This window comes from Suncus etruscus, chromosome 19 (genome assembly GCF_024139225.1).
Source record: "Suncus etruscus isolate mSunEtr1 chromosome 19, mSunEtr1.pri.cur, whole genome shotgun sequence".
Lineage (NCBI taxonomy): Eukaryota > Metazoa > Chordata > Mammalia > Eulipotyphla > Soricidae > Suncus > Suncus etruscus.
In genome coordinates this window covers 6,726,663-6,743,717 of record NC_064866.1, presented here as the reverse complement: position 1 = coordinate 6,743,717, position 17,055 = coordinate 6,726,663, and the positions used below count along the sequence as shown (strand labels likewise).

The following is a 17,055-nucleotide window of genomic DNA, read 5'->3' as shown; positions in this document are numbered from 1 at the left end:
GTCAAAATAAAAATTTATAATTAGAAAAAAAAGGAAAAAAAAAGTGTAAAACAAAGCTCCATTTATTTTTCCCAAGAAAATGAAAATGTCAGAGAGAAGAAGAGAGCACAGCCCAGTTGCTCACCTGGTCACATCTGGTCCCCACAGTATGTGCTTAGGGGTAAAATAAAGCCCTTCCAGGCATCACCCACCAGTGAATCAGGCAGGAGCCATACCTAGAACTGGCTGAATTGCTGAAGCAAAGTGCTCAGAAATAGATGCTTCTTGTGTCTTGTTTTCTTTCATTCCATTCCTCAATGTCTGCTTCCTATTGCTTTTCACTGTATTCACTGTGATTTAGCATTAAATATACCTTTGATACTCTAGTTCAGTGGTCCTCAAACTATGGCCCAATGGCCACATATTATCTGTTTTCTTTCTTCATTGCAAAATAAGATATATGCAGTGTGCATAAGAATTCGTTCATAAGTTTTGTTTACTATAGTCAGACCCTCCAATGGTCTGAGGGACAGTGAACTGGCCCCCTGTTAGCTAATTGGAACCAACCCAGCCCCCTTCCCCTCCCATCAAACACAGGTTTCCAGGTGCTTCGGGTATCCTTCACCTGTTTGGAACTCAACTGCAGGTTGCTCACTCGCACAGCATGAGGAAAACAATCTGATTGCTTCATCTCATGACATACGTGGAAATGGAAGCGTGGCCTTTGCAATTCTCTGCTCCGTTGGTTTGCACGGCCTTTTATTAAATGCTTTGTCCTTGACAGTTCTTTCAGGTGTTTAAATAAAGAAGTTTTTTCCTCTTTGATAATCTTGTTTAAAAGATAAAAGGCACCTGTATTGGGGCCAGAGTGGTGACGCAGGCGGTAGGGTGTTTGCCTTGCATATGGCTAACCTAGGATGAATGGTGATTCAATCCCCAGCATCCCATATGGTCCCCCAAGCCAGGAGCGATTTCTGAGCACATAGCCAGGAGTAGCCCCTGAGTGTCACCGGGTGTGGCTCAAAAAGAAAAAAGAAAATAAAAGCACTTGTATTGATTGTCAGCTACTTATGAGTCTCAGAATTCGGTCCAGGATCCCTCCTATTTGCTTTCCAAGAATTCATCACAAAGAAAGTCCAGCTTGTTAGTCTTCTGGAACTTTCTTTAGTTTGCCTTTTCCTAGTAACTCAGCACTGGGAATTGGGTTCTCAGATTCAGCTTAACTTGAAACTCCATGATGCTCTTACCTAATAGGAAGGCATACAGAGACTTGATTTTATTTTTCCTCATTTATTTTTTTGGGTTTGGGGGCTATACCTGCTCTGTGCTGTAGGATGACTTCTGGCAGTTCTTGGGAGACAATATGGTGCCAGGTATGAGGTCGGGGTTGGCATGTGCCAGGCAAACTGGTTAGCCACCTACTTAGTATCTCTTCAGCACCATAAAAGGATTTAAAAAAACTAAAAAAAAAAAAAAGAAAAAAGAATGCAAGGTCAGAGAGATAGCATAGTGGTAGGGGCGTTTGCCTTGCACACAGCCAATCCAGGACAGACAGTGTTTCAAATCCTGGCATTCCCATATGGTCCCTCGTGCCTGCCATATGGTAACCCTGAGTGCCACTGGATGTGACATCCCTCCAAAAGAAAAACAGCAGCAGCACACACACACAAAAAAAATACCCTTCTCTTACCTAAAGAAGCAAAGGTCCCTTCATGTAATACAGGCTTGAAAATGAGCAAGTCCCTTGTTTCTGCACTATAGTAAAATACATTCACCTGCCTGACTCTGGTAAATATTAGCAAATTACCAAATGTGTTCAATCTTTACACGCCATATTTTGCTGCTCATTTGAATGCTTGTGGTTCTTATATCTCAGACACTTAACAGGAGCACTTAACAAGACAAGTTGCATTGCTGGGAGCTGAGACATGAAACGTGGGTATGGTTTGTGTAGAAACACCTTCTGGCCTTTGGAAGAAGAAAAAGAAGTCTTTATTTGGTTTTATTTTGTTGTTGTTGTTTTTGTTGTTGTTTGGTGTGGTTTTTTTGTTTGGTTGATTTAGGGGCACATCCAGCAATGCTCAAGACCATCCTCTGCTCTCACTCCTGTGAGGGAATCTTGTGTGTTTTGGAATCAAACTGGAGTTGGCTGTGGGCCAGGGGAAGCAGGCACTTATTCCTCCCCAGACTGTAACTCCTGCCCTATAAAAGGGTCTGTTATAATAATAAACTGGTTATTAGGTCTTGTTCTCAGAAAGTGTGCTAAGCCCAGTCCTGCATGGGGAGGTTCTTTTTGTAGGGGAGAAGGTTGTTCCCCATGGTTCTGGGAAAGTATGAGGTGCTAAGGGAGGAACTTCAAAACACACATTATCAAATGCTCCACACCATCTTAGCAACTCTCCCCAGCCAGCACCCTGCATAGTCTTTTGAGGAATGTTTGTACTACCTCCCTTTCCCAGAAGGTTGAAACCGGGTCTCCCCTGCTCTGTGCAGCTGTGGAATGCATGTCCTCTGGTCTCCAACACACACCCCCGAACCCCCAACTAAACAGAGTACATGCAGAAGCAGAAACAACCCAAACTGAGTGGGTCAACACAGGATTCTGCTTCAAATGAGTTCATGGTTGGCATGGAGGAGAGAATTAAGGATAACCTAGAAGAAAAAAGTCTTGCTTTCAATAGGGTTTGTATTTTGAAGTTGTATTTGGATTGTATTTGAAAGTGATGATGTTACCTCCCAATCCCCAAAGCCAAATGCTAATCTTACCTGGATGGTGAGACCCTCTCACAGTTGGGAAGGGTCTGTGGTTGATCATTAAGAGTGGTGTGGTGGGTGAGAGGGGCACAGGAAGGAGAGATGAGAGACAGGATGGATGCAGGAGCAGGAAAGAGGCAGCTTTGCTTAGAGGTCATGTGAGGAATATGCACATGGCGCTTAGGGCCTTGTAATAAAGCTGGATGTCTCCTGAACTTCAGCTGACTGCTGGGGATCATTTCTTCACCATCACCCTGCACCCTGTCTTAGGGGCTGCAGACGCCAGGCTTGGCCGAGAAAGGCCTCCCGACCCTCCTCCACCACCTCTAGGATTTTATTAATTAATAATAAATTCAACAATCTTGTTGGCAATAATGTTGCTATGGTGAACAAGCTACTATGATACCCTCATCACAAACAGGGCTAGCACCCTACTTCATCACCCTTGGTCCCTTCTCATCCCCTACCACCACCACCCACACACACTTGGTAACTTCAGTTCTTTTCTGTGGAGTTCATTCCCATTGAACACAGTACATTGGCCCTGGCTTTCTTCTAAAATAACATTGCATCATCCTGTGTTTGCCTTTCTCCTGTTGACTTACTTCACCTACCATGATGTCCCCTCTTTACCCGTTCCATCCATGTTGCAGCAAAGGCAAGATCCCATCTCTCTCTTTTTTTTTTAATAATATCTTTATTTAGCCTGTATTGTGAATTGGGGGACAAAAAAATAAAAATAAATAATATCTTTAATTAAGTACCATGGTTTAAACATGTTTGTAGTTGGATTTCAGTCATAAAAAAGCCACCAATTTAGGATTCTTAGCCAACACGGGCGGGCAGCTGGCAGGCCTCCGTATGTGCCAGCGGCCCCTTAGCCCGGCCTAGGGTAGGGGGGCTCGGACATGGGTCACCCGACCCCCCTCTCCCCCTTTCCTCCGGATCTCCAGGAGGGTTTCTGGAAGGAGCTGATGGGCACCCTGGGTTTTCCCCACTCCCTGGCCGGGTCCGGACCCTGGCCTAGGGTGGGGCTTAAATCCCTGTCCTTCGGGCTTGGGAGGGTCTCTCTCCCTTCCTGGAGCAGGATTCTTAGCCAACACGGGCGGGCAGCTGGCAGGCCTCCGTATGTGCCAGCGGCCCCTTAGCCCGGCCTAGTGTAGGGGGGCTCGGACATGGGTCACCCGACCCCCCTCTCCCCCTTTCCTCCGGATCTCCAGGTGGGTTTCTGGAAGGAGCTGATGGGGCACCCTGGGTTTTCCCCACTCCCTGGCCGGGTCCGGACCCTGGCCTAGGGTGGGGCTTAAATCCCTGTCCTTCGGGCTTGGGAGGGTCTCTCTCCCTTCCTGGAGCAGGATTCTTAGCCAACACGGGCGGGCAGCTGGCAGGCCTCCGTATGTGCCAGCGGCCCCTTAGCCCGGCCTAGGGTAGGGGGGCTCGGACATGGGTCACCCGACCCCCCTCTCCCCCTTTCCTCCGGATCTCCAGGTGGGTTTCTGGAAGGAGCTGATGGGGCACCCTGGGTTTTCCCCACTCCCTGGCCGGGTCCGGACCCTGGCCTAGGGTGGGGCTTAAATCCCTGTCCTTCGGGCTTGGGAGGGTCTCTCTCCCTTCCTGGAGCAGGATTCTTAGCCAACACGGGCGGGCAGCTGGCAGGCCTCCGTATGTGCCAGCGGCCCCTTAGCCCGGCCTAGGGTAGGGGGGCTCGGACATGGGTCACCCGACCCCCCTCTCCCCCTTTCCTCCGGATCTCCAGGTGGGTTTCTGGAAGGAGCTGATGGGGCACCCTGGGTTTTCCCCACTCCCTGGCCGGGTCCGGACCCTGGCCTAGGGTGGGGCTTAAATCCCTGTCCTTCGGGCTTGGGAGGGTCTCTCTCCCTTCCTGGAGCAGGATTCTTAGCCAACACGGGCGGGCAGCTGGCAGGCCTCCGCATGTGCCAGCGGCCCCTTAGCCCGGCCTAGGGTAGGGGGGCTCGGACATGGGTCACCCGACCCCCCTCTCCCCCTTTCCTCCGATCTCCAGGTGGGTTTCTGGAAGGAGCTGATGGGGCACCCTGGGTTTTCCCCATTCCTAGGCTGGCTACAGAGGTTGGCTAAGGGGGTGGAGATTGATCTGGGGGGTGGCAGATAGCTGCTCAGCTATACTTAGGCTGTCACTGGCAATTTCATACCAGTCTACATTTTGCAAACCACGCGGGGGCTAGCGCCCCCGCGTGAACATATGCTCCTCCCAACCATTAGTACCCCAGATTTACTCTTCTTAAGTTCAGTAACACCACAGTTCTATTCTCTGACCAAAGACCATAGTAGATCTAACAAATCCCAGAACTACTTAGAAGGACAGAAATTGAACACATATTTAACACATATATCTTTTGAATATTTTATGGGTATTTTGTTTTACTGATGTAACTCTCTATATATTCTTCTACTATGATGTTTCTATCCACTTTTCATCTTGTCTTTTCTTTGTAAGCTGTTCAGTAAGGATTGTTGGTGGAACTGTCTCTCAGTTTGATTCCTATGATTGAACTATGTCATGGAAACTGCTGGTTTTGTTCCCATTGCCTCCAGATGCACCAATAACGCTTCATGGCATTGATCCTTGTTTGCATAGACACATTAAAATGGGAACAAGACCATACATACAGATAAGTTCTTATCTAATAAATCTCAGTACAATGAACCTTACACCCTGAACATTGATATAATGACCTGGCACAGGCCTCAGAAGAATGGGCATCCTCCATTCACGCCGGAACCAGGCAAGCTATCTACGAAACATCCAAGGTCTTCTATAGCAACAGCTGGAAGCAGTCCTCTACCAGGAAAGACCCTACCAAGGGTCTGACATCGACCTCCTAAAAAGAGACTTCCGTTTACACTGAGAAGACTTGACAACAACAATGACCTGCTCTACAGGACATGGTTCTCTCTATTGTCCCATAAGTGTGAGGTGAAATGAGAGGATGCTCTGCACCATCCTGACTACAATATGGGATATGAAGACTCCAGGATCTTTAATACAGAAGCATGATACCAACAACAACAGAGACTAAGTGAGGAATGGAGGTGTATTGCCACTACAGAGGATGACTTGAATTGGACAAACTAGTGTGCCTGGAGCCTAGAGTCAATCCTGTGCCAGGAACTTCAGGGGTGGGTCTCCTTGTATTTAGACCATAATTTTGCCTTTCCAGATCCCTTATGTTTTGGTGGGCCTATGCAAACAAATGCCACTTTAATACCGTTTTTTACTATGTTCCCTTGACTCCATCCTTAAGAAGAACAACCCACTAAAACTTTTGAGGCTAACTTAAACTAGTAAGCATGTGCATGGAACTAGAGAAATGTACTTTGCCCTCAATGTTTAAGGAGTTACATAAGTCTAATGTCTTTAGATTATATTGTGTGCTGCTAAGAAATAGTATGTACTACAACTGGGGATTTGAGGGACAAAGTAAGTGTATTGTACATGAGTTCAGTTTTGTTTTTCTTAATGTACTTTGGCTGAAAGTTCAAGGCTGGGATATCATCGATGGGACTACCGAGAATTCTGTTTATGGGTGATTGGCTTCCACTGTAACTTTACCCTGTCCTCTTTCTTTGCATCTTTGTTGTCATAATTAAAATAATAATAAAAAATTAAAAAAAAAAAGCCACCAATTTCCCCCATCTCTCTCCTCCCCCACCCCTGCCTATATTCGAGACAGGCATTGTACTTCTCTCACTCATTAACGTTGTTAGGGTAGTTATTTCTCTAAACTGTACTACCACTCTTTGTGGTGAGCTCATTCCATCTTTCCTTATATCTGATTGGAAGTTCCTGGTGTGCAAAAAGAAAAATGTCTGCTTATCTCCAAATAAAGAGAATGCAACCAACCCAAGGATTTACAATTTACAATTGCTCAGGGCTTACTCCTGGCTCTGCATTCAGGAATCACTCCTGGTGGGGTTTAGGGGACTATATGTGGTTCCAGGGATCAAATCTAGATCATCTACTTGCTTGCAAGACAAGTGCCTAACCTCTGCGCTTCTTCTCTAGCCCCCAAACTCCCTGCCTTATTCCAAACAAAGAGGGCCCCAGCTCCATACTTTGGAGTGCACTAGCTTGGAGCTTAAAGGAAAGCAGAACAGAATGATCAGGCTGTGTTTTTTTTTTTTCTTTTCTCCAGGTCCTACTTTCAATGCCTCTGTGCATTCTGACACGCCATCGGTCGTCCGGGGAGAGTTGATCAAATTATTTTGCATCATAACCATGGAGGGAGCAGCTGTAGATCCAGGTACTTCTGCATTCCTTCTCCATTCCTCCTTGTTTTGTGTCTCATCTCATCTCATTTCCACTGGCGCTGATATCCACCCAGACTCCCTGGCGTCTTTCTTTGATTACACTCACTGTTTTAGTAAATACTTGTTGAATAGATGCAACTCTCGGATGGATGATTTGGAAGCACAACCAGCCAATTGCGTTGGCATCATCAAGGTGACTGGTGGGTCGTTTTCTGGAGCTGACTGCAAGCTGGTTTGAAACCCGTTGGCAGAGTGCGACCCCTGCCCTGTTGTTATCGTGCACTCATTCATCTTCCCAGCTCTCTTTGAAGCTCCATTTAGGGGTGGGTGCTGTTATAGAAGCTAGACGGGGTGGGAATTTAAAGCGAACAAACAAAAAAGCAAAACCAAAAATCCTTGAAGAGCTTGCAACCCAGAAGGAAATCATCGAACAAAACTGAGTGGAATCATTGAAAAGCTAGTGAGTCCCACCCAGATGCTGTTGTGGCTGAAATTCTGAGCTAATCTTTGTAAATGTTTTCTCTGCAGAAAGAACTAAGCATGGGGCCGGAGAGATAGCGTGTTTGTCTTGCATATAGCCTGCCTGGGACGGGCCCAGGTTTGATCCCCAGGCATTCCATATGGTTTCCCGAACCTTCGAGGGATGATTTCTGAGTGCAGAGTCAGGAGTAACCCCTGAACGCAGCTGGGTATGACCCCCCCCCCAAAAAAAATGTTAGCAATAAAAAAAATTTGAGCCAGAGAGATAGCACAGTGGTAGTGTGTTTGCCTTGCACACAGCTGACCCAGGACTGATGGTGGTTCGAATCCCAGCATCCCCATATGGTCCCTGAGCCTGCCAGGAGTGATTTCTAAGTGCAGAGCCAGGAGTAAACCCTGAGCACTGCCAGGTGTGGCCCAAAAACCAAAAAAAGAAAGAAAGAACTAGCCTGACTTTCTGGGATGCTTTTGAAGTAGTAGACCATGAGCCTTAGGAGAATCCTTTATAAGACCTTCACTGTAGCCCCTCTGTGTTTAAAAGGACATGAAAGACAATTGAGTGTTGCTGAGTAGAACCATACCCTCCTCTGTCTGCTCTGAAGGACTTCTAAGAACCTGACTGATTGTTGGCGTGGGTAGTGAGAGTGGAATGGAGGCTGCCTTCTTCCTCTGTCTTCTCTGACCTAAGGTTCACATTTTGACCAACTTAAGCACAGCTGTGGCCTCTTCAGCTCCCACCCCTTGGAAAAAGGCCAAACCATCTAAGTTTCTCAATCACCTCTAGCCTAGGACTGGGCGAAGCCCTTGGCAAGATACAGAGTTTGGACTGCTATTCTGGTGAGCTACCAGATCAAAGGATTAGGGCCTATATTTCAGGCCAGTAACTGGGAAGAACCCAAGTAGGAAGTGTTTGGGGCTTCCTGGGCCATGTGGTCTCTGACAGCTTATTCCAGACTTTGGTCATTGATGGAAACAAATAATTAGTGCTGGATCTTAGTGAAACTTGATTTCCAAAACAGGTGATAGGTGGGAGCAGACCAGACTAGATGGTTGTTTAGAGCCCGAGTGTGGCCATCTTTGGCTCAAGAGAAGATGAGTTTACTGGGAAATATAAGAGAGAAAACTACCCACCCACTAGTGTAGTTAGTCTGTTTCTGCATGAAGGGAACATCAACCAGAGTTTATGGGTGTCTGGGGCAAGGAAGGTCGGGGACACCCAGGGTAGTAATTCGGACCTGAAAATAGGGGCCTGAGTGATAATACAGGGGTTAAGGAACCAAACTTGCTACGAGGCAACTGGCACAAGCCCATTGATCCTGACTTGATCCCTGGCACCTCTTCTAGTCCCCTGAGCCTTAGCGGAGCAGAACCTGAACACCACCTTGTCTGACCCCAAACCCCAAAATAAAGAAGTGAAAATAAAAGTAAAAGCAGACAAGGCTGCAGGGGGGGTAAGGAGGAAGGAAATTCCTCATCCAAAGTCCAAGATAACGAAGAGGCCGGTTTTCCTCTTCAGGCTCATTTATGATACATTCCCAAATAAATTTTTAAATGCCTTCTCTCAGCAAATTAATGGATGACTGATTGTGCCCTTAATATTCCAGTCTTTTTTCTCAAGGGTAATTGCAAAAGCTCTAGGTAGCTGTTGTCTTGCAGATCACAGTTTTGGAGAACTTTGCTCTCTGGACTGTGTGGGTGGAAGAGTCTGAATAATTTAATACAAGTCATCAGAGCAGTTTTTCTCACACGTTTCAGGGGCAAGGAAGGACAGTGCTTCTGGGGGCTGAGGGTGGCACCTGTGATTGTACCAATGTGCCAGGAGGACAGACTAGGTCTTGACCTGTCAGAGGTACTGTTGTAGGGCCATTGCTCTAGAAGCCCAGCCTGAGGCAGTGCCAGTGACTGAGAGTGTTGGAGAGAGAACAAGAAGAAGGATGAGGGGCTCAAATAGAGTAGAGGGAAGCCAAATGGGGTGGTGGACTTGAGTAAAACAAGTCAGAACTCTAGGACCTGGATTGTCAATACCAAGTGTGAGTCCAGACCCTGATGGCACATCTATCAGTCACTCTCCACATATGAAGAAAGTGTCTGCAGAGGGCTGGAGAGATAGCATGGAGGTAGGGCGTTTGCCTTGCTTGCAGAAGGACAGTGGTTTCGAATCCTGGCATCCCATATGGTCCCCCGAGCCTTGCTGGGAGTGATTTCTGAGTATAGAGCCAGGAGTAACCCCTGAGCACTGCTAGGTGTGAACCCCCCTCCAAAACAAAACAAAACAAAACAAACAAACTAGGTTTAGTTTTGTAGTATTAGGGGTAAACCCAAAGCTTTCATGAACTCAGAGCTTTGTGCCACTGAGCTTCATCCGTGGCCCTGGTTGTGGATCTTGTAAAATGGGATTTTCAGTGGTATGGGGTTCAATGCCCTCCCTCACTTGATTACAAGTCAATTGTATTTCCCAAGGTTTCAGATATGTCAGACTGCGGCAATATGGAGGTTTGTTGCAATCGCTTTCTTTGGTACATACTATGTTTTGGGTGCTATTCTCGGCGCTTAGAAAAGAACAAATCTGACTACACACGCTGTTGTTATTTCATTTGACAGAAGAGGAGGCCTAAATCCGGAGGAACTGAAGCAATCATAGAGGGGTCCCACAACTATCTAGGGACTGGCATTGTGACCCCAGAAGCCTGGTCATCACCCAAGAGGATACAAATGGACTGCAGTCTGTGCTTGCCTTTAGGGATCCCCTGAACCCACAGGGGCCAGCAATACGAGGCAGCCTTCTCCACTAAGGGCTCTGAACATGTTCCCAGGAACTGATCCTCTTGGCATGAATTAATAGACATGTAGCAGATAGTCCCATTTTATTCCTACATTCCCCCCATGGGTGGTGGCTCAAGAGAAAAGTGGATCTTCTGTCTGTGGTCCTTGACATTTTTGTTGTTTTTGATTCTTGTTTGAGTATTTGTTTAGGACCTTACTTAGCAATGTTCAGGGCTTATCTCCTGGTTCTGTGTTCAAGGATGGATCTGTTGGACCTTAAGAAACCATATGGGGCTGGGCCGGAGAAATAGCCACAGCTTTAGGCATTTGCCTTGCACACAGACAACCCAGGATGGATGGTGGTTCGAACCCTGGCATCCCATATGGTCCCCCCAACCCTACCAGGAACTATTTCTGAGCACAGAGTCAGGAGTAACCCCTGAGTGTCCCTGAGCGTGGAACCCCCCCCCCAAAAAAAACAAGAGAGAGAGAGAGACCATGTGGGGTGCTGGGGATTGAATTCAGGTTGGCTGCCAGCAATACAAGTGCCCTCATTCCAGCTTCCTTGGACATTTTGAGTGTGTTGAAAATAAATCCTCTTTTGCCTAACTTGGTGGAATTCTTTTACTTTTTCACACATTGTTTTTTTAAAGGGGGAGAGTGCCCTGAATGTCATTGAATTGCCGTAGCAGGTGCTGTTCTAAGGTTAACAATATCTTTTTATGCAGAGAATATTCTTTTTTTTCATAGACAAATTCCTTAATTGTGTCACTGTGAGATACACAGGTAAAAAACTTGTTCACAATTGAGTTTCAGTCAAGACAATGTAAAACACCCTTCACCAGTGCCACCAAACAATGTCTCAGTTTCCCCTCCGGACCTTCCCCCATATTCCTCTGTGCAAGCTTTCCCCTTCTTTCTTTTATTTGTCCTATAGACCAGGGGTCTCAAACTCGCGGCCCTCCGTACAACATTTGATGGCCCTGCCCTAAAGGAATCTTTTTTTGTTTTGTTTTGTTTTTTTAGTTGTTTGGGTCACACCCCCCAATGTTCAAGGCTTACTACTGACTTTGCATCTCAAGGATCACCCCGACTTTGCCTCCTGCGGCCCCAGGTAAATTGAGTTTGAGACCCCTGTTTTAGACCACTGGTCATTTGCTGTATTGTTACTGAAAAGGCATCATACCTATCACTTTATCTCTTTTCAGCACTCAGCTCTTCAGCAGAATAATCATTTACAAACCGTCGTTGTCATAGTGGTCCCTTTTACAGAGAATATTCTATTTTTTATTTATTTTATTCTGTTTTGAATGTATTATTTTTTAATTTTATTTATTTTTATATTTTTATTCTTTTTTATTTTATATTTTATTTTATTTACTTATTCTTTTTTTTTTATTTGGGCCACACCCAGTAATGCTCTAAGCTTTACTCCTGGCTATGTGCTCAGAAATCACCCCTGGCTTGGGGGACCATATGGGACACTGGGGGTCAACCCAGGTTTGTCCCAGGCTAGCATAGGCAAAGCAAAAACGCCCTATTGCTGTGTCATTGCTCTGGCCCCGGGAATATTCTTTATAACAAAAATTGCGTTTTTTTATTTTTGTGGAAGAGGGAGTTTGTGCCACAGTCAGCAATGCCTACCCTCTGCCTATATTAGTTCCATTGTTCTGTCACTCTTAGGCAGAATATTTGGTGCTGGGATCAAATCAGATTCTCTCTGAGCCTGTTTGACATGTATATGGAGAGCCTTGTCAGGTGAATTTGAGATAAAAGAATATTAGTGGGCTAGGGAGAGAGCTTAAAAGGGATAAGAGTACATTCCTTACACGTGTGAAGTCTGTGAATTATAGTTTGGATAGCACATTGGCTCCCCTAGGCCACCAAGCCTGACATCCCCCAGCTTTCCCTTATCCCCAGGACCAACCCACCACTCACCATCAGGCTATACCTCTGGCCAGATACTGCCTGAGTGACCTTACATCCCCCAACACCGAGGGGGATTCCCCATGTACACGCTATACACAAGCAGTATTTGTGGGCCCACATATCTTTTGAAGTCCTTTCTGGTCTCTTGCGGCATCTCAGCTCCCACATCCTGTGTCAGAAGTGCCAGCAGAGAAATGAGGGTCCAGGTACCCCCACTCATTTCTCTTCTTTCCTGGACCCCTATGACTTCACTGGAGGCCAGGAAGGCTTTAGTTTTGTAGAGTTCTTTATGATGCAGCTGCAGCCACAGTGCTTGCTCCCTAGGACCATTGAACTCTCTTCAGTTTTGCTTGACTGTTTTCCCCTCTTGTGTGTGTGTTTTTTTTAATTATCTTTATTTTAATTACTTTACTTAAGCACTGTGGATACAGAAGTGTTTGTGATTAAGTTTCAATTATAGAATGCACACCACCTTTCACCAGTGCACGTTTCCTGCCACCAATGTCCCAGCCTTCTCCTCCCTGCCTCTGGAGCAGGCATTTTTCTTCTCTCTCTCTCTCTCTCTCTCTCTCTCTCTCTATCTCTCTCTCTCTCTCTCTCTCTCTCTCTCTCTCTCTCTCTCTCTCTCTCTCTCCCCCTCCCTCTCTCTCTCTGCATTTCTCTTTCCCCCCTTCCTCTTCCTCTTCCTCTCTCTCTCCTTTCCTCTCCCTCTTCCCCTCTCCCTCTTCTTCTCCCTTCCTCTCTCCCTCTCCCGCTCTTCTTCCTCTCCCCCTCTCCCTTTCTCTCTCCCTCTCTCTTCTCTCCCACTCTCCCACCCTCTCCCTCTTCCTCCCCCTCTTCTTCCATCCCCTCCCCCTTCCTCTTCCCCTCTCCCTCTCTGACACTCTGGTTTGCACTGTTGTTAATGAAGAAGTACCATACATATTCCTTTATCCCCTTTTCAGCACCCATTTTCCTCTTGTTTTGATCTTGAGCGTTTCTGCAGGAAGATTAAAAGCCAAGGCACACTTTGCCAACCATGCCATTCACACTTCCTCCCCTTCCATTCTGTTCCTGTGACTTCCATTGCCCTTCCCCAGTTGGGAGCTACTGACTGAGAGAGAAGCTTTCTTGGAGGAGGGCACCGAAGTCACAGGGAATAGAATGGAGGGGGAGAGAGTATGAGTGGCATGGCTGGCAATATGTGCAAAGACTGAGTTCTTGAGATAATACAATTTGGGGCTCTGGTGCTTCTTTCTTTCTTTCCTTTCTTTCTTTTTATTTATTTATTTTTTGTTTTGTTTTGGGGCCCCACCCAGTGGTGTTTCAGGGTTTACTCCTGACTCTGCACTCATGGATTACTCTTGGCTGTACTCGGGAACCATATGGGGTATCAGGGATTGAACCAGACTGGCAATTGCCCCATCCACTATACTGCTGCTCCAGGGTTTGGATGCTTCTTTTCTTTTAATAATATTTTTATTTATGCACCATGATTACAAGCATGTTTGTAGTTGGGTTTTAGTCATAAAAAGAACACCCCCCCCCTTCCCCTTCACCAGTGCAACATTTCCACCACCAATGCCCTCCATTTCTCTCCTCCCCCACCCCGTGCCTGTATTCGAGACAGGCATTCTATTTCTCTCACTCACTACCATTGTATTGATAGTTGTTAATGTAGTTATTTCTCTAACTGCACTCACCACTCTGTGGTAAGCTTCATATTGTGAGTCGGTCCTTCGGCCCTCATCTCTACCATCTCTGGGCATTATTACAATAATGTCTTTCATTTTTCTTAAAACCCATAGATGAATGAGACTATTCTGCATCTATCTCTCTCCTCTGTCTTATTTCACTCAGCATGGTAAGTTCCATGTCCATCCAGGTATAAGAAAATTTCATGACTTCATCTCTCCTGACGGCTGCATAATATTTCATTGTGTAGATGTACCACAGTTTCTTTATCCATTCATCTGTTGAAGGAGATCTGATGCTCCTTTGGGGTACCTCCTTCCTGGGCTGAGTGGAGGGAGAAGTGGTGTGTTGAAGAAGGTAGATACTGGGGCTGGACTCCCGGAGTTAAGGTTCACACTGCCACCTCCTAGCAAGGTGATGGCCACCAAGGTGTTCTTTGGAGTGGGGTGTGGGGTGCACCCCACTGTAAGACAGCAGTGAGACCATTCTCTGCAGGATGGGGGGTTTGTCTGTGCATCTCACCGTTTCCTTTTTCCCATGGCACTGATGCCAGGCACTCTGGCTTACTTTCTTCCTTGCAGATGACATGGCCTTCGACGTGTCCTGGTTTGCCATCCACTCCTTCGGCTTGGACAAGGCTCCCGTGCTCTTGTCTTCTCTGGATCAGAGGGGCATCGTGACCATGGCCAGGAGGGACTGGAAGAGCGACCTCAGCCTTGAGCGTCTGAGCATGTTGGAGTTTTTGCTGCGAGTCCACGGCTCCGAGGACCAGGACTTCGGCAACTATTACTGCACAGTGACGCCGTGGGTGAAGTCAGCCACCGGCTCCTGGCAGAAGAAGGCAGAGATCCAGTCCAAACCTGTGTTCATCACGGTGAAGATGGATGGTGAGCAGGTTCATCTCATGTTTGGGTTATTCTCGGCCCCGTTGCTGCCTTGTGCAAATGCTTCTTAAGACTTCAGGAAAGAGAGGCCAGAGCTGTGGTGCAGCGGTAGGGCATTTGCCTTGCACGTGGCAGACCCAGGACGGACCGTAGTTCGATCCCCAGGCGTCCCATATGGTCCCCCAAGCCAGAAGCAATTTCTGAGCACATAGCTAGGTGTAACCTCTGTGTATCACTGGGTGTGTTCCCCCCCCCAAAAAAAAAAGAAATAAAAAAGACTTAAGGAGAGAATCTGGGTTCTTCCCTCTTCTAGAAATGCTGTGCTGGGTTATTTTGTTATGTCTTAGGAGTAGTATAGATTGTGCCAGGCACAGAAATAGGCTCTAGAGAGCAGACTCAGTCTGTGTCAGGGCATGGGGTGGGAGTTGAGACATTTTCAGGCCCCCTTAATCCCTTTTCACTGCCAGAATTAGTCTAGCTATGGGGCCGGGAGATATAGCACAGGCAGTAGGATGTTTGCCTTGCATGCAGCATATCCAGGACGGAAGGTGGTTCGAATCCCGGCATCCCATATGGGATCCCCTTGTGTCTGCTAGGAGCTATTTCTGAGTGCAGAGCCAGGAGTAACCCCTGAGGAAGCTGGGTGAGACCCCAAAACAACAACAACAACAACAACAACAAGAATTAGGCTAGCTAGGTAGCCTGAGGATCTTCTTCCAGTCAACCTGTGCCCTGAGCACCCCAGTAGAAAAGGACAGGGAGTTGCTCCCTGGTTAACAAAAAATATGGCTTCTCTACCAAAGACTGAGGCATAAGCATGAATTAAAAACCAAATAAAAACAAAAACAAAAACAAAAATAATCAAAAAGAAATAGGGGCCAACCACAATCATGTTTCTAATCAAGGTGTTTAAATAAAATATATTTAAAAAATTAGGGGCCGGAGAGATAGCATGGAAGTAAGGTGTTTGCCTTGCATGCAGAAGGTCGGTGGTTTGAATCTCGGCATCCCATATGCCCTGAGCCTGCCAGGAGCGATTTCTGAGTGTAGAGCCAGGAGGAACCCCTGAGCGCCACCGGGCGTGACCAAAAAACTAAACCAAAAAATAAATAAATAAATAAAACAAAAACAAAAATAATTAAAAACCAAAACCAGAACTCCATGAAGAGCCTTCAAGTTTCGGGGTCTTTCAGGATTGGCTAGAGCGTTTGACCAGTTTCCCTAGTAATATGGCACTTTGGGAGAAACTGAAATGGAAACCCCAACTCTGCCACAGATGCCTTTGCCTTTTTGATCCTTTGTTTCCTGCTTGTAAAATGGGTTAATCACCATCCTGGTAGGAAGGGGTGTAGAAATCAAAGTGCATGAAACCTTGTTCCTTCAATGACTAGCCTACCCCCAGGCCCATCTCTGCTTGGAAATGATCTTGGGATTTGGGGACCTGAGAGTGCAACATGTTTGTGCATGCTGTGTCTCTGTCGTCATTTCTACCCCCCGCTTGCCTCTGACAAATGCTCGTCTTGAAGAAATTCCATTTGCAAAGCCAGTCCTTCTCACCCCCCACCTACACCCCCCCCCTCCAAGTTAGGGAGTGATTATTCACTTTGCGAGATAATTTACTATAGTGCTCCTTAAAATAGCTCTCCGGCACACTCCAGTTATTTGATGCATGGGATTGATTTATGCAGGTTTTTTTTTTTCCCTAAAGGATGCATCTGCTGTCGAATGTGGGTGCCCTTATACTGTCTTTTTAAAAATCAATCTCCTGCCAAAACTGTAAGAAGCAAGTTGACATTCAAAGACATCAGCTAGTGAAGTCTTTTCTTTTTTTTCCTCCCTCTCTCTTTCTTAGTCCGTCCTCCCCAGCAGATACTGTTCATTTGAGGGGCAGATGTGGCTAAACTGTTCCTGTCTTAAGTGGCTTCCATGCAAAAAAGGGCAATTCCATGGGCCGGAGCAATCGCACATCAGTAGGGTGTTTGCCTTGCATGCGGCTGACCCAGGACAGACCTGGGTTTGATCCCCAGCGTCCCATATGGTCCCCCAAGTCAGGAGCGATTTCTGAGCGCATAGCCAGGAGTAACCTCCAAGCGTCACCTGGTGTGGCCCAAAAAAAAACAAAAACAAAACTAACAAAAAAAAAAAACAAAACCTTGAAAATCACATTTAGGAGCTCTTTCGGAGTAGTTTAGTAAGTCGATTTAGCACTGGATTGCTCACAGGGCTGGAGCCCATGTTTTGCATATGAAGCCCAGGTTTGGTCCCTGATGCTGCATGGTCCTTTGTTCTATCTATTTTATCT

General features: G+C 46.5%; 1 protein-coding gene across 1 annotated transcript in view; it reads left to right on the top strand.

Annotated features, from left to right (window-relative positions):
- Window positions 1-17,055, top strand: part of PTGFRN (prostaglandin F2 receptor inhibitor) — a 107,125-nt gene that overhangs the window by 89,073 nt on the left and 997 nt on the right. Inside the window, exons 7-8 of the mRNA XM_049765905.1 lie at window positions 6,909-7,016; window positions 14,451-14,756. Of these exons, the coding sequence (XP_049621862.1) occupies window positions 6,909-7,016; window positions 14,451-14,756 (414 nt within the window). The remainder of the gene's footprint in view (window positions 1-6,908; window positions 7,017-14,450; window positions 14,757-17,055) is intronic.